Source organism: Chanodichthys erythropterus, chromosome 23 (genome assembly GCF_024489055.1).
Source record: "Chanodichthys erythropterus isolate Z2021 chromosome 23, ASM2448905v1, whole genome shotgun sequence".
Taxonomy (NCBI): Eukaryota; Metazoa; Chordata; class Actinopteri; order Cypriniformes; family Xenocyprididae; genus Chanodichthys; species Chanodichthys erythropterus.
In genome coordinates, this window is record NC_090243.1 from 16,895,869 (window position 1) to 16,916,026 (window position 20,158).

At 42.5% G+C, this 20,158-nt stretch overlaps 1 protein-coding gene across 1 annotated transcript in view; it reads right to left on the reverse strand.

Moving 5' to 3' along the window:
• srcin1b (SRC kinase signaling inhibitor 1b) overlaps nucleotides 1-19,406 on the reverse strand; it is a 54,060-nt gene extending 34,654 nt beyond the window's left edge. Inside the window, exons 1-2 of the mRNA XM_067378138.1 lie at nucleotides 19,389-19,406; nucleotides 692-934 (exon numbers count right to left, since the gene is read on the reverse strand). Coding sequence (XP_067234239.1) covers nucleotides 692-883 — 192 coding nt within the window. The 5' untranslated portion in view covers nucleotides 884-934; nucleotides 19,389-19,406. The remainder of the gene's footprint in view (nucleotides 1-691; nucleotides 935-19,388) is intronic.
• Nucleotides 19,407-20,158: the final 752 nt, after the last annotated feature.

Here is a 20,158-nt window from a genome sequence, read left to right on the forward strand (position 1 = left end):
ATGATAACTTCAAACTCTTCACAATTTTTCTCTGAGAAACTCCTTTCTGATATTGCTCCACTATTTTTCGCCGCAGCATTGGGGGAATTGGTGATCCTCTGCCCATCTTGACTTCTGAGAGACACTGCCTCTCTGAGAGGCTCTTTTTATACCCAATCATTTTTTCAATTGATATAATAAGTTGCAAATTGGTCCTCCAGCTGTTCCTTATATGTACATTTAACTTTTCCGGCCTCTTATTGCTACTTGACCCAACTTTTTTGGAATTTGTAGCTCTCATGAAATCCAAAATGAGCCAATATTTGGCATGACATTTCAAAATGTCTCACTTTCAACATTTGATATGTTATCTATATTCTATTGTGAATAAAATATAAGTTTATGAGATTTGTAAATTATTGCATTCTTTTTTTATTCACAATTTGTACAGTGTCCCAACTTTTTTGGAATCGGGTTTGTATTAATAAACAGTAAATTAGAAGTTTATATCCATTCCCTATACTAAAGTGTTACCAAAACTTCTGTTGGACATTAATTTTAAGCAAGCTGAGGAGAACTGAGTCAACACAGGCACGATTCACAGGTACGACCACCAAGGCTCAACATATGTGGAGTGCTTATGCTAATCACTAGACCACACCTTCTGCTCTGTTGACATACACACATTCACACACTCTCCCATTCATGTTACCTGCTGCCGCGCGCAGTTAGTGTTGACCAGCGTGGCGGCGTGCTGAGGAGGGTATTTATTTCGCTGATGCTCCATGTCACTGCTCTTGTGGAGCTTAGCAAAGGCCTCCATGTCGGGGTTGGAGAGGCGGCGCGTGTTACTGCCCAGAGTGTGATAGCGGCGCTGATATTCTGCATCATCCCCACGCAACATCACAAGCACTTTATCTGGCTAGTTCTCCCTCTCTCCTTCTCCGTCACAAAACTGTGGGGTGAAAAAAGTATAAGCAAAAGGTCAAGAGCTGGATATCTGGTATGTTAGATGGAGCCATTCGATATATACGCACTAAACGGTTTGCAAGATTAGGATGATGTCCAAAAGGCCAGGACGGCATGCTATTTCTGCTGTATTTTTTTTATTGGTGCATGCTTTTTAGGCTTATATTAGCCTAAAAAGCAATAGTAGTATTGCAAAAACAAAGCAAATAATATTAATAAAATTGTGTGACATGTAATGTGACAGTAAAAGACGTGACATTCACATACAGTTAAACCCTGAGGTCTTCTCCACACATATACAGTCATATCTCTCAAACCCAATGGGAGGGAAAACTGGCATGTTCAAGAAGGGAAGAGGAAATCAGGGATGTAGATAAGACAGGGAGATGGTGGGTCGGAAATTGTCTGATGATGTGATAAAGGCTGAACATGATGAAATGGGCAGGTTGTCATACCTACGCCTGCAGATCGAAGAATTATGATTTGTGTGTGTTTTGCTGGAAGATAAGGCACAGTGAGCTCTAGCACATGTCAGCCAACACTAATGCTGTCTGACCTGGCAAACTGAGAAACCCACAGCTTACATCCTCTGGACTTGAATTAATTATACAACCAAAAGAGAGATCAATTTTGCTTATATCTGCATTGCATTAACACACAGCCAGAATGTGAGCTCTCAAATAATAAAAAGGAGCACTGCAGATCAACAAAATTATTCGTTGAAATGTGTCTTACAGTACTGCAGACAATTCACATGTAAATTTTAAAGTCACATCTTTTATAATTATTATACAAACAGTTTTAGAACACATTGAGAGAATTTGTAAAAACAAATATAATAGTAATAATAATTAGGGCTGGAACTAATGATTATTTTTTCAATCGATTAATCTGTCGACTATTTTTCCGATTAATCGAATAATCTAATGATTACATTGACATGACATTCCAGCCCTAATAATAATAATAATAATAATAATTAATATTATTCATAATATTATTAAAATGTTTATTTTATTAAATTTATATTTTATTAAATCACACCACAAGACTATTAAAAAAGCAAACACTATTAAAAAACAAATAAAAATGAACTAAATAAACAATTAAATAACTAGCTAAATAATAACTAAAGAAATTAACAACTACACTGAATAACCAACTAAATAAATTAAATAAATTAAATAACCAACTAAATATCCAACCAAATAAATAACCAACTAAATACATTGATAAACTAAATAAAAAAATAAATAACCAATTAACTAACTAAATCACCAACTAACCAAATAAATAAATAACCAACTAAATACATTAATAAACTAAATAACCAAATAACCAATTCACCAACTAAATCACCAAATAACCAAATAAATCAATAACCAACTAAATGCATTAAAGGATTAGTTCACTTTCAAATGAAAATTACCCCAAGATTTACTCACCCTCAAGCCATCTTAGGTTTATATGACTTTCTTCTTTCTGATGAACACAATCAGAGTTATATTGATAAATATATTGAAGCATCCGAGCTTTATAATGGCAGTAAACGGGATCGACAAGTATGAAGCTCAAGAAAGTGCATCCATCCATTATAAACGTACTCCACACGGCTCTGTGGGGTTAATAAAGGCCTTCTTGAAGCAAAGCGATGTGTTTGTGTGAGAAAAATATCTATATTTAACAAGTTATGAAGTAAAATATCTAGCTTCTGCCAGACTACCTTCCATATTCAACTTATGAAGAAAGCATAACTGATGTCGCGTCAGTTAAGCTTTTTCCATAAGCTTTTTTCTTACATAAATGCATTGCTTTGCTTCAAGAAGGCCTTTATTAACCCCTGGAGCCGTCTTGAGTACGTTTATGATGGATGGATGCACTTTCTTGAGCCTTATTGGTCCTCTTCACTGCCATTATAAAGCTTGGACGCGTCAGGATATTTATTAATATAACTCCGATTGTGTTCATCAGAAAGAAGAAAGTCATATACACCTAGGATGGCTTGAGGGTGAGAAAAGCTTGGGGTAATTTTCATTTTAAAGTGAACTAATCCTTGAATACCTTTAAAACTAAATAATCGAATAACAAAACCAGTTAACCAACTAAATCACCAACTAACCAAATAACTTAATAACCAAATATTGACCAATTAACCAACTAAATAACCAACTAACTAAATAAGTAACCAACTAACCAAATAATTACTATCTAAAAAAACAAAACATTTAGTCACCCTACCTTAAAATAATGTGTTGCAACCCACACTCAAGACATTCTAGCAGGTTGAACATGAAAATAAGCTGGAGAAAAACTCTAAGAAAGCTGGCGACAAAACAACTCAAAAGAAAAATGTTTTCTTCAGTGGTGTTGTGGAGACACAACACCCACCAAGGAGCCCAAAATAGAGGCCCAAACTAATAGACACTCAAAACAACAAAATCCACTGAAGAGGTGCGAGATCAAAGGAGGAACCATTATATTAGCATACCGCGGGGAAGAAATGTAGATGGATAAAGCGTTTCAGAGAATGAGGGGAATGGATTTATCCATGGATCGTCTTATTACATGCTGGTCTTCCACAGGAGATTCATACCTTCTCTACACCAAAGCAGCTGTAAATAATGAGATGGACACAAGTGGGCGGAGACTACAGCAATTGACCAATGAGAGAGTGATTGGGTGATAACAGCATATCTACATATTCTGTTGTTCTCTCTGTTTTAATCCCAAGAATTCTTTCAAATAAGATGGACATAGATCGATAAACCAGTATTTTACATATTCAACAACAGAACTCACTATTTGAATATTACAAGCTTTTCCAGGAACAGATACATTAAAAAGCACAATAAAAGTAGTCCATACAACTTGTGCACTATATTCCAAGTCTTCTAAAGACATATGACGCCATTTTAAGCTGTGAATAACAACAGGAAGTAGAAAGCTAAGTAGGAAATTTAGCACTCTAAAATACTCTTCCATCTCATTATATGGCCTGATGCTAAATGCTGACCTCAATGAACCCCGCTTTGATTGAACTTTCTTGGGACTGAAGTGTCTGTTGGTGTTTAAACAGTCTACCCAGCTGGGCTAACATATTTTCCCACCAGAAGGCAAAGAACACTGACAGGCAGTCTGAGGTGAGCACACACAATTAACATTTAATGCTAATTACAGATCATTTATTCATAACACTATTTGGAAGAAACTAACAACTGGGATGGAGTCAACTAAATAATACAAATGCAAGATAGAAATGTGAAGTACTTATGGTTATTCCATTCCACTGCTCTACTTTTCCATTGTTTTTCTATGTAAACATAAGCTAGCCGTTCTTCGTCTTTGACTGTCCGTTGCGCTCATGTCTTTTGATGATTCTCGTGCATGATGACATAAAAGCCTTCTAAACAATGCTGCACTCAGGTTAAAATAAGCTCAACTTTAAAAAATCAAAAACATATTGAGACCTTGCACTTTTCTTACATTCTCACATCTTGCTTTATACAATGTAAATGTGTGAATGGTCCCTAATGCAGTCCATTCAGTAGTAAATTGTTCAATCTTCATGCAGCAAACATTCTCTGGCTCTATAGGCATCTTACAACAGTTCCCACATGAGCGATTTATAGATTATCGTGACAAAATATGCTAATCAATGGCTTTAACCCTTAATCGGCCCTTGGGGTCCAGCTGACCCCGCTGACAGTTTCCTTCGTTTTTAAAAAGGGTTTCCTTTATCTCAGGGGCATGAGACTCAGTGACTTTTCCTAAATGATCTATCTAAACATGCACAAAAACATCTGGGCTTGATTTGGTTGTTCTAAAGGTGTGTAAAAAAAAATCACTCTTAAAGGTCCTCGGGGTTAGACAGACCCCAGATTGAAAATTAATGGGAAAATTGAAAAATGGATTTTTTTTTTTCATTTCATTTGTCAAAAAAATAAAATAAATCCAGGATAAATCTGACTGCCACAGAGTGCGTTTTTATAGAAATTGGCAAATAAAAAAAAAACTGGCATAAATATGAAATTTCTACACTTAAACAAAGGTCTGGTCCTAGGCCATAAACACAAAGTGGATCTCTCACACACACACATACACGAGCGTTTTTATAGAAATTGGCAAATAAAATCAACAAAACTGGCATAAATCTGAAAAATGTCCATACATAAATGAAGGACTAATACTAGAGCACAAAGGCAACATGGAACAAGCATGTTCACTCTCTCTCTCTCTTTCTCTCTCTCTCTCACACACACACACAAACTTAAAGGTGCCATCGAACGTTTTTTTACAAGATGTAATATAAGTCTAAGGTGTCCCCTGAATGTGTCAGTGAAGTTTCAGCTCAAAATACCCCATAGATTTTTTTAAATAAATTTTTTTAACTGCATATGTGATTCTGAACGAGTTTGATAGTACTCCATGGCTAAAGCTAACATTACACACTGTTGGAGAGATTTATAAAGAATGAAGTTGTGTTTATGAATTATACAGACTGCAAGTGTTTAAAAATGAAAATAGTGACGGCTCTTGTCTCCGTGAATACAGTAAGAAACAATGGTAACTTTAACCAACAGTAGCCTACATTAGCAACATGCTAACGAAACATTTAGAAAGACAATTTACAAATATCACTAAAAATATCATGATATCATGGATCATGTCAGTTATTATTGCTCCATCTGCCATTTTTCGCTATTGTTCTTGCTTGCTTACCTAGTCTGATGATTCAGCTGTGCACATCCAGACGTCCTGCAAATATTGGGGGCGTACATATTAATGATCCTGACTGTTACGTAACAGTCGGTGTTATGTTGAGATTCGCCTGTTCTTCTGAGGTCTTTTAAACAAATGAGATTTATATAAGGAGGAAACAATGGAGTTTGAAACTCAGTGTATGTCTTTTCCATGTACTGAACTCTAGTTCCCTTTCGATACTTCACTCGTACTGCGTATGGGGGAAAAGTCTCCCTTTTTCCCCGCTACTGAAGCCTTTTCAATAACGCAGTGCAGCTGCATCGTCATTGGTTCACTCATTGCAAGTTGTTGAACCAATGACGGCGCAGCTTTGCTGCGCAGCCTATGGCGACAAAACGCGCGAACTTTCCCGCCAAAGGGGCGGGGAAAGGCCCTATATAAGTGAGCATTTCGCCATAGGCAACTCAGTCCTTTCTCCTTCAGCAACGACTCGTCTTCTCCTCCTTCCTGCTTCCGGCCCAGACTCAGCGCGTCTCCTGCCGCCATCCGGCGCATCTAATAGAGCATTTTTCCGCGGTTCTCACACCGCATTAAGAGCACTTTCCACAGCGGTTTTCACCGCTTATGGCCCTCGCCGTTTAAGAGCACCACAATCGCCGTTTTCACGGCGCCCCAGCATTTTTCAATGCCTCTCCACTGCACTACGTGCAGAGCCCCTCTGCTTGATGCAGACGGCCACGGCGAGTGCGTCGGATGTCTGGGCAAGTCCCATGCAGATAACACGATTGCTGGAGGCTCATGCTCGCACTGCGAGTCTATGAGCCTGGCATCGCTGCGCTCACGGGCTTCTTTCTTCATGGGAAGTGACCCCGCCGATCGCGCCCTCCTCTCTCCTTCCTCCCGCGAGCCGGCTAGGAAGAGACAGCGGGGAAGACCGGCTCAGCGCGCTGAGCTGAGCGAGCTCACGCCGGCCCACTGCCCGTGTGCCTCGCCCTCTCCCAGCAGAGAACAGTCCCCAGTGCTGTTCTCCCGCCCTGAACAACGTCCCTCGGCTGATGCAAGCGACCTTGTTTCCTTCGGCGGATCCGACGAAGAGCAGCTCGATGACTCTGTGTCTCTGGCAGCCTCTGAACCGGAGCACTGGCTGGGCGAGTCTGACGACCCCGCCCCCCTGCCTCCCCTGGAGCCCATCGATCGCGGTGCGGGTATGGACGCCGAACTTTTCCGCGTCCTATCTAAAGCCGTGGAGGAATTGGACCTCGACTGGGCTCCACCAGAAGAGCCGTCACAAAGCCGCCTGGATGAGTGGTTCCTCCCAGGCCGCCATCAAGCTCCTCAGCAACGCTCGGCCCCGTTCTTTCCTGAGGTTCATCAGGAGCTGGCGAAGTCATGGCGCGCCCCCTTTTTAGCCCGCCTGCACACTTCTCACCGCTCAGTCCTCACCTCAGTTGCTGGTTCGGAGGAGAAGGGTTACGAACACCTGCCGCCCCTGGATGAAGCAGTGGCCGCTCACCTCTGTCTGCCCGCGGCCGTGGGCTGGAAGATGAAGCGTTCCCTTCCGTCTAAACCCTGCAGGACCACTTCTGCCCTTGCAGGAAGAGCGTATGCATCCGCTGGCCAAGCCGCCTCAGCGCTCCATTCTATGGCCATATTCCAGGTCTTCCAGGCCAAACTTCTCCGCGCCATGGACGAGTCTGACACTGAAGAGACCGCCTTCAGGGATCTCCGCAGCGCAACTGATTTAGCCCTGCGGGCCACAAAGGCAGCGGCCCAAGCCAATGGCAGATCAATGGCCAGCCTGGTGGTGCTGGAGCGCCATCTATGGCTTAACCTGACGGAAATCAAAGATCAGGACAAGATGGCCTTCCTCGATGCGCCTGTTTCCCCGTCAGGACTCTTTGGACAGGCAGTGGAAGGTTTCACAGAGCGTTTCACGGCAGCACAGAAGTCTTCTCAAGCGATGAGACATTTCCTGCCCAAACCTTCAAGCTCAGCATCTGCTCCTAGCCGCCCCAGGCCTGCGCCGGCTCAGCAGACGAAACCAGCTCCTTCTGCCTCTTATGGTGCGTTCACACCGGACGCGAATGAAGCGGTAAGCGCGAGTGATTTACATGTTAAGTCAATGCAAAGACGCAAATTGACATCCAGCGGCGCGAATGACGCAGCGCGAATTGAGCGATTCGCGCGAATCGCGCAAGTTAAAAAATCTGAACTTTGGCGAATTTCCGCGCCGCGTTAACCAATCAGGAGCTTGCTCTAGTAGTGACGTGACGTAGCGAGCTGAGGCAGAAATTCGAAACAACAATGGAGGACAAAATCATCGTCGCTGTACATCTTCATACATTTATAGAAACAGAAATAAAAAGGATCGTGTTTGAAAGAAAGTGAGTGAGGAGGTCGGACAATCTGATAAGTTGTAAAAAACGGTCTTTACTCAATTTGATATATATATATATACATATATATATATATATATATACATATTAAGACTACAAGCCAACTAAAGACAACCAATTGAGCTTATTCGCTGTAATTTACAATTATTTCCCCACTGACAAGTTGTGTTTATTCAGAGGAAGTGTGCAGAAAGCAGTGGGAGAGTCTGGGACACATAAAAGAGCGGGAGAGCCCCTCTCATGACGCGAATTCGCGTTTGTTGTGAAGGGATTTTCACGCGCGAATGAAGCGAATGTCACGCGCGAATGAAGCGAGTAAACTCAAAATGTTCAAGCGTCCAACTACGCGCGAATAGCGCGATTTATACGCGCAAGTCGCGTCTGGTGTGAACACAGCATCAGGCTGCGCCGCCCAAAGAGCACCGCCACCACTCGCGCTCTGCTAAGCGCACGACCTTCCCGAAACGCCAGGGACCCCGGCCCAAGATCGTGCTGGACCAGGTGCCTCAGAAGTCGTCCTGATCAGCCAGAAAAGAAGAGGATCGGGGCATGTCTCGCCACGGCCAGACCACCCCGAAAGCTCGCTCGCACATGCTCCCCTCTGCCTCGTTTATCTCTGGGCGCGGGACAAATGCAACCTGCAGTAACAGGGCCCACACTCGCTGCGTCCTCATCAACCGCCGTTATCACGGCGACCCAATTTTTACACACTCCTCAAAAGAGCTTATTTCCTCTTCCTACCATACCGGTGTGCGACCCCCTTCTAAGCGGGTCGCCGTCCGATGTCATTCTACCCCTTGATGCCCGGGTCGAGGCTTGGCGAGCCATCTCCGGTGTATCAAGTTGGATTCTGAGAACCATAAGCCTAGGCTACTCGCTCCAGTTTGCCAGAAGGCACCCGCGCTTTGGCGGGGTGATTCAAACTACGGTACAACCGGACGACGCTCATGTCCTCCAGGCCGAGGTTTTAACTCTTCTGAGAAAAGGCACCATAGAATTAGTGCCTCCTTCGCAGAGCGAGTCGGGCTTCTAAAGCCGTTACTTCCTGGTTCCAAAGAAAGACGGCGGTCTCAGACCAATTCTGGACCTCAGACTTCTGAACCTTTCCCTCATGAAGCGAAAGTTCAAAGTACTAATGCTGAAACAGATCCTCGCACAAGTATGTCACGGGGACTGGTTCTGCTCGCTGGACCTGAAAGATGCTTACTTTCCCCCAAGCACAGGCGATTCTTGAGATTCGCGTTCGAAGATGTGGCTTACCAGTATATGGTCCTTCCCTTCGGGTTGTCCCTAGCTCCTCGCACTTTCACGAAGTGCATGAACGCTGCGCTCTCCCCTCTCAGACAGATGGGTATATGCGTTCTGAACTATCTCGACGACTGGCTCATCCTAGCCAGCTCGCGGTCGGAGTTGGAGCACCACAGATCCGTGCTTCTCAGCCACCTGCAGTGTCTGGGTCTCAGGGTCAATTTAGCCAAGAGCTCGCTGCTTCCCACTCAACGTATCTCGTTCCTGGGTGCAGTTCTCGACTCTGTCAGTATGACGGCAGTAGTCTCATCAGAGCACGCTCTGACGATTCAGCAGCTCGCGGCCTCCGTCAAGAACAAAGCTTACCTCCCTCTGAAGCTGTTCCAGAGGTTGCTAGGGCTGATGGCTTCCGCCTCCCCGGTGCTGCAGCTAGGCCTGCTACGAATGCGGCCTCTTCAGTACTGGCTGAAATTTCGGGTCCCTCCTCACGCATGGCGGCACGGCCGCTTGCACCTCAAGGTCAATCAGGCCTGCGTAGCAGCCCTGAGGCCCTGGACGAACCCCTCTTGGTTCAGTCTTGGAGTACCCCTACAGGCGGTGTCACGGAGGACGGTGCTTTCCACGGATGCGTCCAACCTGGGTTGGGGCGCTCTGTGCGAGGGCAGTCCGGCCTTCGGCTCGTGGTCCCACGAGGAAAGCCATCTGCACATCAACTGCCTCGAGATGCTGGCAGTGATTCGAGCCCTACAGGCCTTTCAGGCTCATTTGACGGATCGCCACGTCTTAGTCCAATCGGACAGCATGACACTGGTGTCATATATCAACCGCCAAGGAGGTCTTTCGTCCAGCCGCCTTTGCGCCCTGGCGAAACGACTGCTAGAATGGGCTTCTTCACGGGTTCGGTCGCACAGAGCGACCCACATTCCTGGAAAGAACAACCTGGGAGCAGACATGCTGTCCCAGAGCAACGTCCCCTCAGACGGGTGGACGCTCCATCCCCAGATAGTTCACACCATTTAGGTAATATTCGTGAAGGTAGACCTCTTCGCCTCTCAAGACAGCTCTCATTGCCCAATTTATTTTTCGAAGAAGGAAGATGTGCTGGCCCACTCTTGGCCCAACACCCTTCTCTACGCTTTTCCCCCGGTCGCTCTGATCCCCCAGGTGATCAGGCATGTCAGGGAAGACAGGCACAAAGTTCTGTTAGTGGCCCCGCTCTGGAGGTGCCAAGTTTGGACCTCGGAGCTATTCAGGCTTTCCACGAAAGCCCCCTGGCTGATTCCTCTGAGGCGGGACCTCCTCTCTCAGGCGAACGGAACAATCTGGCACCCACGGCCGGAGCTGTGGGCTCTGCACCTGTGGTCTCTCGACGGGAGCCTTCTGGCCTCCCCGAGAACGTGCTAAAAACCATTTCACATGCTAGAGCCCCGTCCACTAGACGCCTCTATGCTCAGAAATGGGCGGTCTTTGTTAGCTGGTGTTCTACACGCAGCATAGACCCTGAGGAATGCGACGTAGCCGATATACTGTCCTTCCTCCAGGAGCGCCTGGACGCGGGGCGAGCCCCCTCCACGCTCAAAGTATATGTAGCAGCCATCGCAGCGTTTCACGCTCCTATTGCTAGCCAGTCTGTAGGTCGGAAAAACCTCGTTGTTAGGTTTCTAAGGGGTTCCAGGCGGTTGCATCCACCACGGACCCCTACGGTTCCTTCCTGGGATCTCCATTTGGTCCTCAGAGCTCTAAAGGGCCCGCCCTTTGAGCCTCTGCAGCAAGCAGACCTTAGGCCCCTGACGCTTAAAACCGCCCTGCTTCTTGCACTGGTGTTGATCAAGCGTGTTGGCGATTTGCAGGCCCTTTCTGTTAGCCCTGCATGCCTCGAGTTTGGGCCAGACGACTCTAGAGTCGTGCTGAAACCTAGGGTGGGCTACGTTCCCAAGGTGCTTTCTACACCTTTCAGATCGCAGGTCATTTCCCTCTCTGCGTTTCCCCCTATGCCGGGCGATCAGGAACAAGAATTACTTTGCCCTGTCAGGGCACTGCGCATTTACATTGAGCGATCACAACCCTTCCGGCAGTCTGATCAGCTATTTGTTTGCTTTGGCAGGCACACCAAAGTTCCGGTCTCAAAGCAACGTCTTTCGCGTTGGATTGTCGACGCTATCACGCTCTGTTATTCCTCGGTGGGGACCCCTTGCCCCATAGGAGTAAGAGCCCACTCCACTAGGGCTATGGCCTCATCTTGGGCCTGGTCCAGTGGAATTTCCATTAAAGACATTTGTGAGGCGGCCGGCTGGTCCGCGCCATCCACTTTTGCCAGATTTTATCAGTTGGACATTCCGACCTTACAGGCTCGGGTCCTCTCGGCGTAATTACGCAGCCATCATAGTTCTGCGTTTTACGCAAAACCCGGGAGTCTCTCCCTCGTAGTGCACAAGGGTTACGGCAGCTTCGGCCTTCTCACTTGACACTCGGTCCCCTCGCAGTGTCCGGTCAAGTCCAGCCGTTCCCCAGCAGTGGCACGGCGTGGTTGAATTCGTTCCCCCATACGTAGTACGAGTGAAGTATCGAAAGGGAACTTAATCGCTTACTAAACGTAACCTCGGTTCCCTGAGATACGGAATGAGTACTGCGTTACTTGCCGTGCCACTAGGCTGCGGCTCAGTGTCGTCGCTTCAATCGATATGGCCTGAGTTGCCTATGGCGAAATGCTCACTTATATAGGTCCTTTCCCCGCCCCTTTCGGCGGGAAAGTTCGCACGTTCCGTATCTCAGGGAACCGAGGTTACATTTAGTAACCGATTAAGTTATTCATCTATGCCAAGGTAAATTCAATTTTTGAATCTAGGGCCCTATTGACCTCTATTGGATATATGTGGTCATTGCACTTTCTTTCTTTAACTATAATTCCTAAAGTTTTTCCACAAACCTGTAGATGGCAGTATTCTATACCTAACACATAGAGCAATGTCCAAATACAATTTAGATTTAATTAAGATCATCATTAAAGTGATTTTTTTAATTAAAAATCCATTTTTCATAAGTCACTCTATGGCATAGTTAAGTAATTGTGCAGTAAATAGGTAAAAAAAACTACCAAATATCGAGAAAAACAGAGCATAAATGCATAGTTGAGAAGTAATTTTGGAAAAAAATGATATCATACAAAAAATGTATATTTCCTTATGGAATCGCTCTGTAAAAGTTTAGGGTCTGTCTGACTCGGGGACCTTTAACGTTGTTCTAATTGAGGGGCGATTAAGGGTTAAGTTAGTTAACTCCACATCAGCTACAAAAATTAATCAAATAACCATTCAGAAACGTCCTGTTGCATTCTACATGTTGTCACTTCTTTTTGAGTCTCTCCATCATTGTCCGACTCCGGTTTGAACATAAAAGGCTAAACAGTTTCTGATATTTTCAGTGAGTCTGAGGTAATCTGCGCTGCTAGCATGAACTCTTGAAACTCCGCCCTTTTCTTGGGAGCAGCAGCTCATTTGCATTTAAAGGGACACAAAAAACAGAGCTCACTCTCAAAAAGTGACAAATTTAACATGCTATAAAAAATTATCTGTGGGGTATTTTGAGCTAAATCTTCACAGACACACTCTGGGGACATCAGAGACTTATTTTACATCTTGTAAAAGTAACATTATATGACCCCTTTAAGATGTATATCACCTTTAGCAAATGGTGGATGTTTTTAACTGAAAATCAAAGACTTCACAAAGAGGGAGGAGGTTTTGGTGTATCATATAAACTATGAACAAACTACCAAGACTGACAGGAAAAATTACACCTTGATGGCCACCAGTAAAGCTGAAGTGTGTAATTTCTGTGCCACTAGGTGCACCAATGGTGACACAAACACAAACACAACATAAAAGCTTCCTATCCTCCAGCCCTTGTGTCCTGCCCACATCTGCCAATGTTCAGATAAATATTACAGGTAGTCCTACATTTACACCAGTGGTTGAGTCAGAGGCTGACATGTTGTGCCTTTCAAACAAAAACAGTAATTCTAAAACATTTAAAGTGTGTCCAAGAATTCAAGCAGAACAATTTGGGAAGGCTACTAAAGTTAAAGGTGGTACAGAGGATGTTTTCGTCGACCGAGTTTTTGAAATGAGCGCATGCGGAAGAACAATCCCCCTCCTTCACAGCTCATTTCAAGTGAACGCCTCCCAAAACTCGTGCACGAGTGTTTGTTTACCACCGGCATTCGCTGTGTTATTAAGCCGGGCACACATTTTACGACTAGCTAAAACATTCTGACTGTGCTCAACATACAGCGATAGTTTCCTGCTCCTGAAACAGATTTATATACTTTCACATGGAATTTGAACACCGACTGTAATCGCAGACTGAACGCAACTGGCTCTGACTGGACGCGTTTGAGCGCGATCAGTCATAAGTATTAATTTATATTCATAATCGGCCTTACAATCATTAAGCCGCGCACACACTTAGTGGATTCATTATGTCGGACTCACCGCAGGTAACTCATAATCTGCAGTTGTTACTCCTGTCTCCTGACAAAAACACTGCATGCGGCGCATGTAGAGTGTGGAAAGTTACTAGAGTGCGCAGCCGCACACGTCTCTCACAACGAACGTCATGGCAGTGATTGACAAGCCAGAGGGCCAATCGTTTACGTGATGATCGCGTAAACGATTGGCTGATGTTTTTAAGGCCCTACCTCGTGCACAGATGATGTATATTAATATTATTCCTTTCAGTGCACCTAATAAATAGTCTTTTATCAGTTAGTAAAGACAGTTTCAAGTAATATTGCAAAAATGTATCCTCTTTACCACCTTTAAACAAACCATTGTGATAACCAATCAGAAACTAGCAAAGCCCTCAAAGGACCAATCAGGGCTATTTAGTGGAAAGCTACTTAGGATAGATAGAGGAACATAACCAATTTGTCACAGAGCCAACAACATTCACCAGGTGTATTAGAAAGCTATAGTTCTAATGTCTCATATTATTCTCTATCCTTGGTTATAACTGCAGATATTATGCAATCATCTACCTATGAGCTTGACAAATGAACTAGGTAGTGATCACTCATCTAATGTCCACTTGTGTTTGTGTGTGAGGGAGTACACACAAAGATTGATTACCACCCAATTTTAACACTCCTCAGACAGACACATAAAACAAGTGTGCCATGACAGGTGTTTTAACCCCGGAGCCTCTGTCGCCTCTAAGCAGGTATGAACGATCGGCCATAAGTGTCAGGGGATTCTGGGAATTCTCGCCTGAGGGGAATCAGTAAAGTGGTGATTAACGATCCCTCGTTTAGTGATATGAACAGATGAGAGATGATGAAAGCGGAGAGAAAAATAGAATGGAAAGAGTGAAGAACAGGAAAGACTTTGGGGTTCATTATAAGATTCTGAGAATCTTTTAAATGTTCTAATTTAATATTTAAATTAAATACAAATTTCTGTAAGTGCTATTATATATTATATTATATTTTAGAAATAATCTGTTTACTGTATTAATGAAAAAAATGTCAGAAATCAGTTATTTATTTGACTTGTTAATTCAACTATAGGAAATTATAAATGATTATAAAAAATAATAAAATGATATAAAATAACTACAAAATATAAATAAAAAAACACATACATTTTGGGAAAGGAGAAAGATTATAATACATATGGAAGACACTTGTTTTGATTTATTTTTAGTCCCCTTTCAGATTGTAATGTTAGATTGTAATAAGAAACGCCCCAGAATCCTTGACCGCAAAGGGGGCGTGTCAAGTGGTTCAGGTCATCACTCAGGGTGACGGTGACGCTATTAAACGCTCTCATGGACACCATACAAACATTGTGTGTCATTGAGTGAGCAAAGAAAGAAAGAAAGAAGGAAAGAAAGGTTTATTCGTGCTGGGTTTAATAATACAGCACCGTAATGGAAATCTAAAAGAGATCCATCATCTACAGGTGTTTAATAAAGCAGTCTAGACTGTGCTGGACTTCAATAACCATCTAACAGGACACAGTAATAGAGAAGTTCATCTGAAGACCCCCTAATAAGAATATTATAAAGAATATATAATAAATATGAGAATATGAGGAACTCATAAATGCTGTTTCAACATCTGCACCCAGCAGTGAATATCATATTGTGTTATCAAGCTCCACTACTAGAGGTTTCCCACCAAGCTTGTGTCAAACCACCAAACTGCTGAAATCACGTGACTTTGACGCTCCGAACCGCTGATTCGACACGCTGATTCATAACGCTCCGATGCTTCCTTTTGAAATCGGCCATATAAGTCGTTATTTTGTTTTTTTGGCACAACAAAAATATTCTTGTCACTTTATAATATTAATATTGAACCACTGTACTCACATGAACTGATTTAAATATGTTTTTAGTACCTTTATGGATCTTGAGAGACGAAGTGTCCATTGCTCCCTATGGAGGCCTCACGGAGTCATCGGATTTCATCAAAAATATCTTAATTTGCGTTCCGAAGATTAAAGAAGGTCTTACGGGTGTGGAACGGCATGAGGGTGAGTAATTAATTACATTATTTTCATTTTTGGGTGAACTAACCCTGTAATCTTCTAACTATATCGGACAAAATGGCGGATTCGGCGTTATGATGTATATTATGCTGTTATGATGAACTATATGCCTTTCTCCTCCACTGATGTTTTGAGTTGCTCAAAGCGTTTGTACTGATTGTTAGAAGGCAGCTGTCTCACTCATGAATGTGGTTTGTTTTTGTTACATTAGCAACACATTATTAGCTGTTTGATAACGTAGTCAAGCAAAAGGTTAATCATATTAATTACCGTGTCCGATGCTGTAAAGAGCGATACCATTGTGCAGCGGTTACCTCAGTAAGTTATACGAGTTCCTCTCTGAGCTGGTGTGAGTGGGTGGAGGCGGGGCTAATTTGCATATTCAATGATCCGCATATATTAAATGAGGCAAGGGTTTAGAGTTACATTCAAGCTAATTTAAGGCATAAAGGTTTTTTTCACAGGAAAAAAACGTTTAAATATGTAATTTTGGTGATCAAAGATGAGTTTTAAGGGATCAAATTGTTCATTACAGGGGGACTTTGGACAATGCTTTTGAAAGAAGTCTCTTCTGCTCACCAAGGCTACATTTATTTGATTAAAATACAGTAAAAACAGTAATATCGTGAAATATTATTACAATTTATAAATAAATGTGTTTATTTGAATATATTTAAAAATGTAACTTATTCCTATGATGTCAAAGCATAATTACTCCAGTCTGATTTTTTTTTTTTTTACTTTTAAGACTGTTAACTATTAATATATTAATTGATTATGCTTCTTAAGTAAATGTTTCTTGATTTAAGAATTTTTATATATATTTGTACTGGAAAGAAAGACAAAAATACTTCACAAAATAGTTCACAAATTAGGCCGCAAGATATGCATGATCCTAAATTAAAGATATCATGATAGTGAAGTGATGTCATAGAGGAAGTTAACAAGCAATCATAACTTGCAGCTGATATTTCAGAGTACATGAAACACCTGCTGGAAGGTGAAAGTCTGATTAGATTCTAATCAGCATTAGCTGTAAAAACAGCAGGATATAAACACACACTTGCTAAAGTGGAGGGTGGAATAAAACTTGAACTAATTCTGCTTGTTATCCGGCACACAACTTATTACGCACACACTTAAGAGGAATGTTGCTTTGGGAAAATAACAAGGAAACTATCTAATTATAAGGATGAGCATTAAATCATCTCAGCGAAGACTGAATATTAATTAATTTTGCCATGAGGAGAAACTCATATCACAGAAATAGTCAGTGGACTGAGGTTTCACACCAGTAGACTTAAATGAGGCACAAAATCTGACCCTACACCACTACATTTTAATTAACATCTCTCCTTCTCTCAGGGGTCTCTTGGCAGAGACAGGATCCTGTTTAACCTTTGACCTTGTGACAGACCGCCCACTGGAGGCTCTAAGATTGAGGATTGACACTAATGTAGCCGTTCTCAGGGTCAGTATCCTCCTGAGGAGCACTGCCGAATGTTAGAGGACGTGTTTTAAATGAATAACCAACCCTATCTGCATGGTTCATCTGCAGTAAAACATGTTTCACTGACCTCAATGTCATCTTGTGATACTGGAAAACAGATTTAATGGCTACTTAAGACAACAGAGACCTTTTCGTCTGTAAGCATGCATGTAAAACAGTCAGCATGCATATGGGCTTCAAGAGCAACATATGGGGTCACAGATGTTGTGTGAAAGAAGACCAAATCTAGCTAAATATGCATGCATAATAATATGTGAAGATTTGGCTGAAAATTAACAGGATTGAGACCACCAGTCATGTTAGACAAAAATGTTTAAAAGTAGCATTTTTAATCTGGTCTGCCTCAGTGGTCTAACAGTGCTCGTCAACGTTAATTCAATTGAGACAGCCAATCAAATCAAAGTAGGCGGGTTTTATCGTTCACAGAAGTTGAGCATGAATGACAAAAACATCCAGTAATGTAAACTTGACTTTTTTCTCAAATATGGCTGTTCTGAATTTCAAATATGCATTTAGGCTACATGATTCATGTAATTCTTAATGACGAGACAAGAAACCGTTTAAGTTTTCGACTCAACATATGCATACAAATAAATGCATATTTTAATGTTAATTAATGCAAATATTATTTGCAAAGAGCAAAAATTATTATTTTTATTATTATATTATTTGCCAAGAATGATAACTATAAAGATAACAATAACTATATTAGCATCCGCACCAGTAGTCAATGCTGCAGTTTTGTCATTTGCCGCTTTAAAGCTGGATGGATTCTGATTGTATGTCAGTGTTTTTCTCTTTTTTTAGCTCAGTGTTGCCAAGGCTAGTTTATCAATGGTTGTTTTTCATGTCCGTGGTTTGAAGCAACCCCAAATAACAAGATATTTAGCCCCTGGAATGTGAATTTGACCAGGGGAACCCCGTCATAAACGCTGATTTTACCCTTCACAATGTGATTGGGCTAGTTTTGAGCTAGTTTTGAGTAGCAATTGGGTGAGTTTTGTTGTGAAAATCTGGCAACCCTGCTTTAGCTGGAAAAATTAGTTCTGAAATTGATTCCAGTGATATCGTTTCTCTGGACGTCTGACGTAGAGTTATCAAAAGTACTGACTTCGGTACCAATTTTAAAAATGTGACGCTTTAAGCACTGTTGAGTGGATTCGTAAACACCTCTGATTGGCCATTGTGTTCACGCTCTCATCGGATATGTCCGTGATTGGCTACAATGGTCAACGCACGGGAGCGATTGAAAGAACATAAAAGTGTTTGAATTTGAAAGCGGGAGTGTTTGAAAGTAGGCGTCTATCAGCGGACTGATAGACGCCTGCTTTCAAATGCTCCCATGTTTTTACGTTTTTGAAGCGTTGATCATTGAAGCCAATCACAGACATATCTGATGAGCACATCAACACAATGGCCAATCAGAGGTGTCAAGAATCTGCTCAACAGCGCTCATAGCTTTTTTAATTTCAGTACCGACTAGGTACTCAGTTCTTTCCTAGAAGTGGTAAATGCTAATTATTTCACAGAGAGATGTTTAGTTTGGCAAATATAGTGATTATTTTCCCCAACTTTTCATAATGTCAATATCTCTCAGTGGACTGAGAACGACAATTGAATCAAAGACAATCAGATATTTTGGCACCTAACACTTGAAGACATCTAATGCCATTGCAACAATGCCAATAAATACTATTGCTCACTCAATAACACTCTCATATGTTCTTGTTTTAGACCAAGAGATGAAGACATTGAGAAACCGAGAGAATCAGGAAAGCAGCTGTCATATGAAAAGTCTGAATAAAGGGATTTGAGTGCCCACATCATCATGACATCAGAGCATGAAGAGACGATTTACAGGATTTTTGAGCATGTGTGCTTGAGGTAGGCTACATGCGAGAGGTCTGAGCATTTAAAAATACGCAGCTCCGGAGGCATTTAACAGCCAGCGATTTCAAAAATGTCCAGCGTAGGGAAAAGGGAGAACGAGAGAGAGAAAAGGATGATGGAGAAGAGAAGCACACGCAACCCACTTACTGTACAGCACCACCGCTGAAGGGGCCTTCAAAGGAAACTCTGCACTGATATGAAAATCCATAATCCAAACAGTAATGAGAGAGAGAGAGAGAGAGAGAGAGAGAGAGAGAGAGACAGAGAGAGAGAGAGGGTGAAAATGAAAGCGAGTCGCTGTCTTTTCTGACAAGAATGCGAAGCCTTGCGGGAGGAGAAACTGTCGTGTCACATAATTGTCTGAACAAAACAAAATATCCAGAAAGAAGAAAGTAAAACGCTTGTGTAATATAAATAGCCGACCATCCTCTTTAACACTTGCACTGAGTTAAGACTTTTATCAAGAATGTCTAGTCCTGAGGTCTTAAGCATCGTAAAATTGCTTAACATAGGGTTAGTGAATTGAAGAAACCCTAACCCTAAGAATTACACTTTGGTTCTTAACTTGCACTGTTTGTGTTACAGATTCCTCAAATCGTGCAATTGTTGAGTAAGCAATTTTTACCTCACGGATATATAAAACAGGCAAAAAAATCCCTTATGAGGGAGCTGTATAGGGTCCAGAACTTAATAGAGCTGGGCAGTCACTTAGAAGAACACCCAAGCAACCGCATAGCAACATGCTTATTTAGAAATAGCTTTAGCTAGTAAGCGACCACCTAGAAATCTTTCAAAACACCCTAAAATTAGACCAATTAAGATGCTTCTGAAGCACCCTAGCAACTGGTGGTTCTCATTACATTTTAGCACATTGCAAATTTCACCTTTGCAACAGCTTGACAATTACCCACAACAGA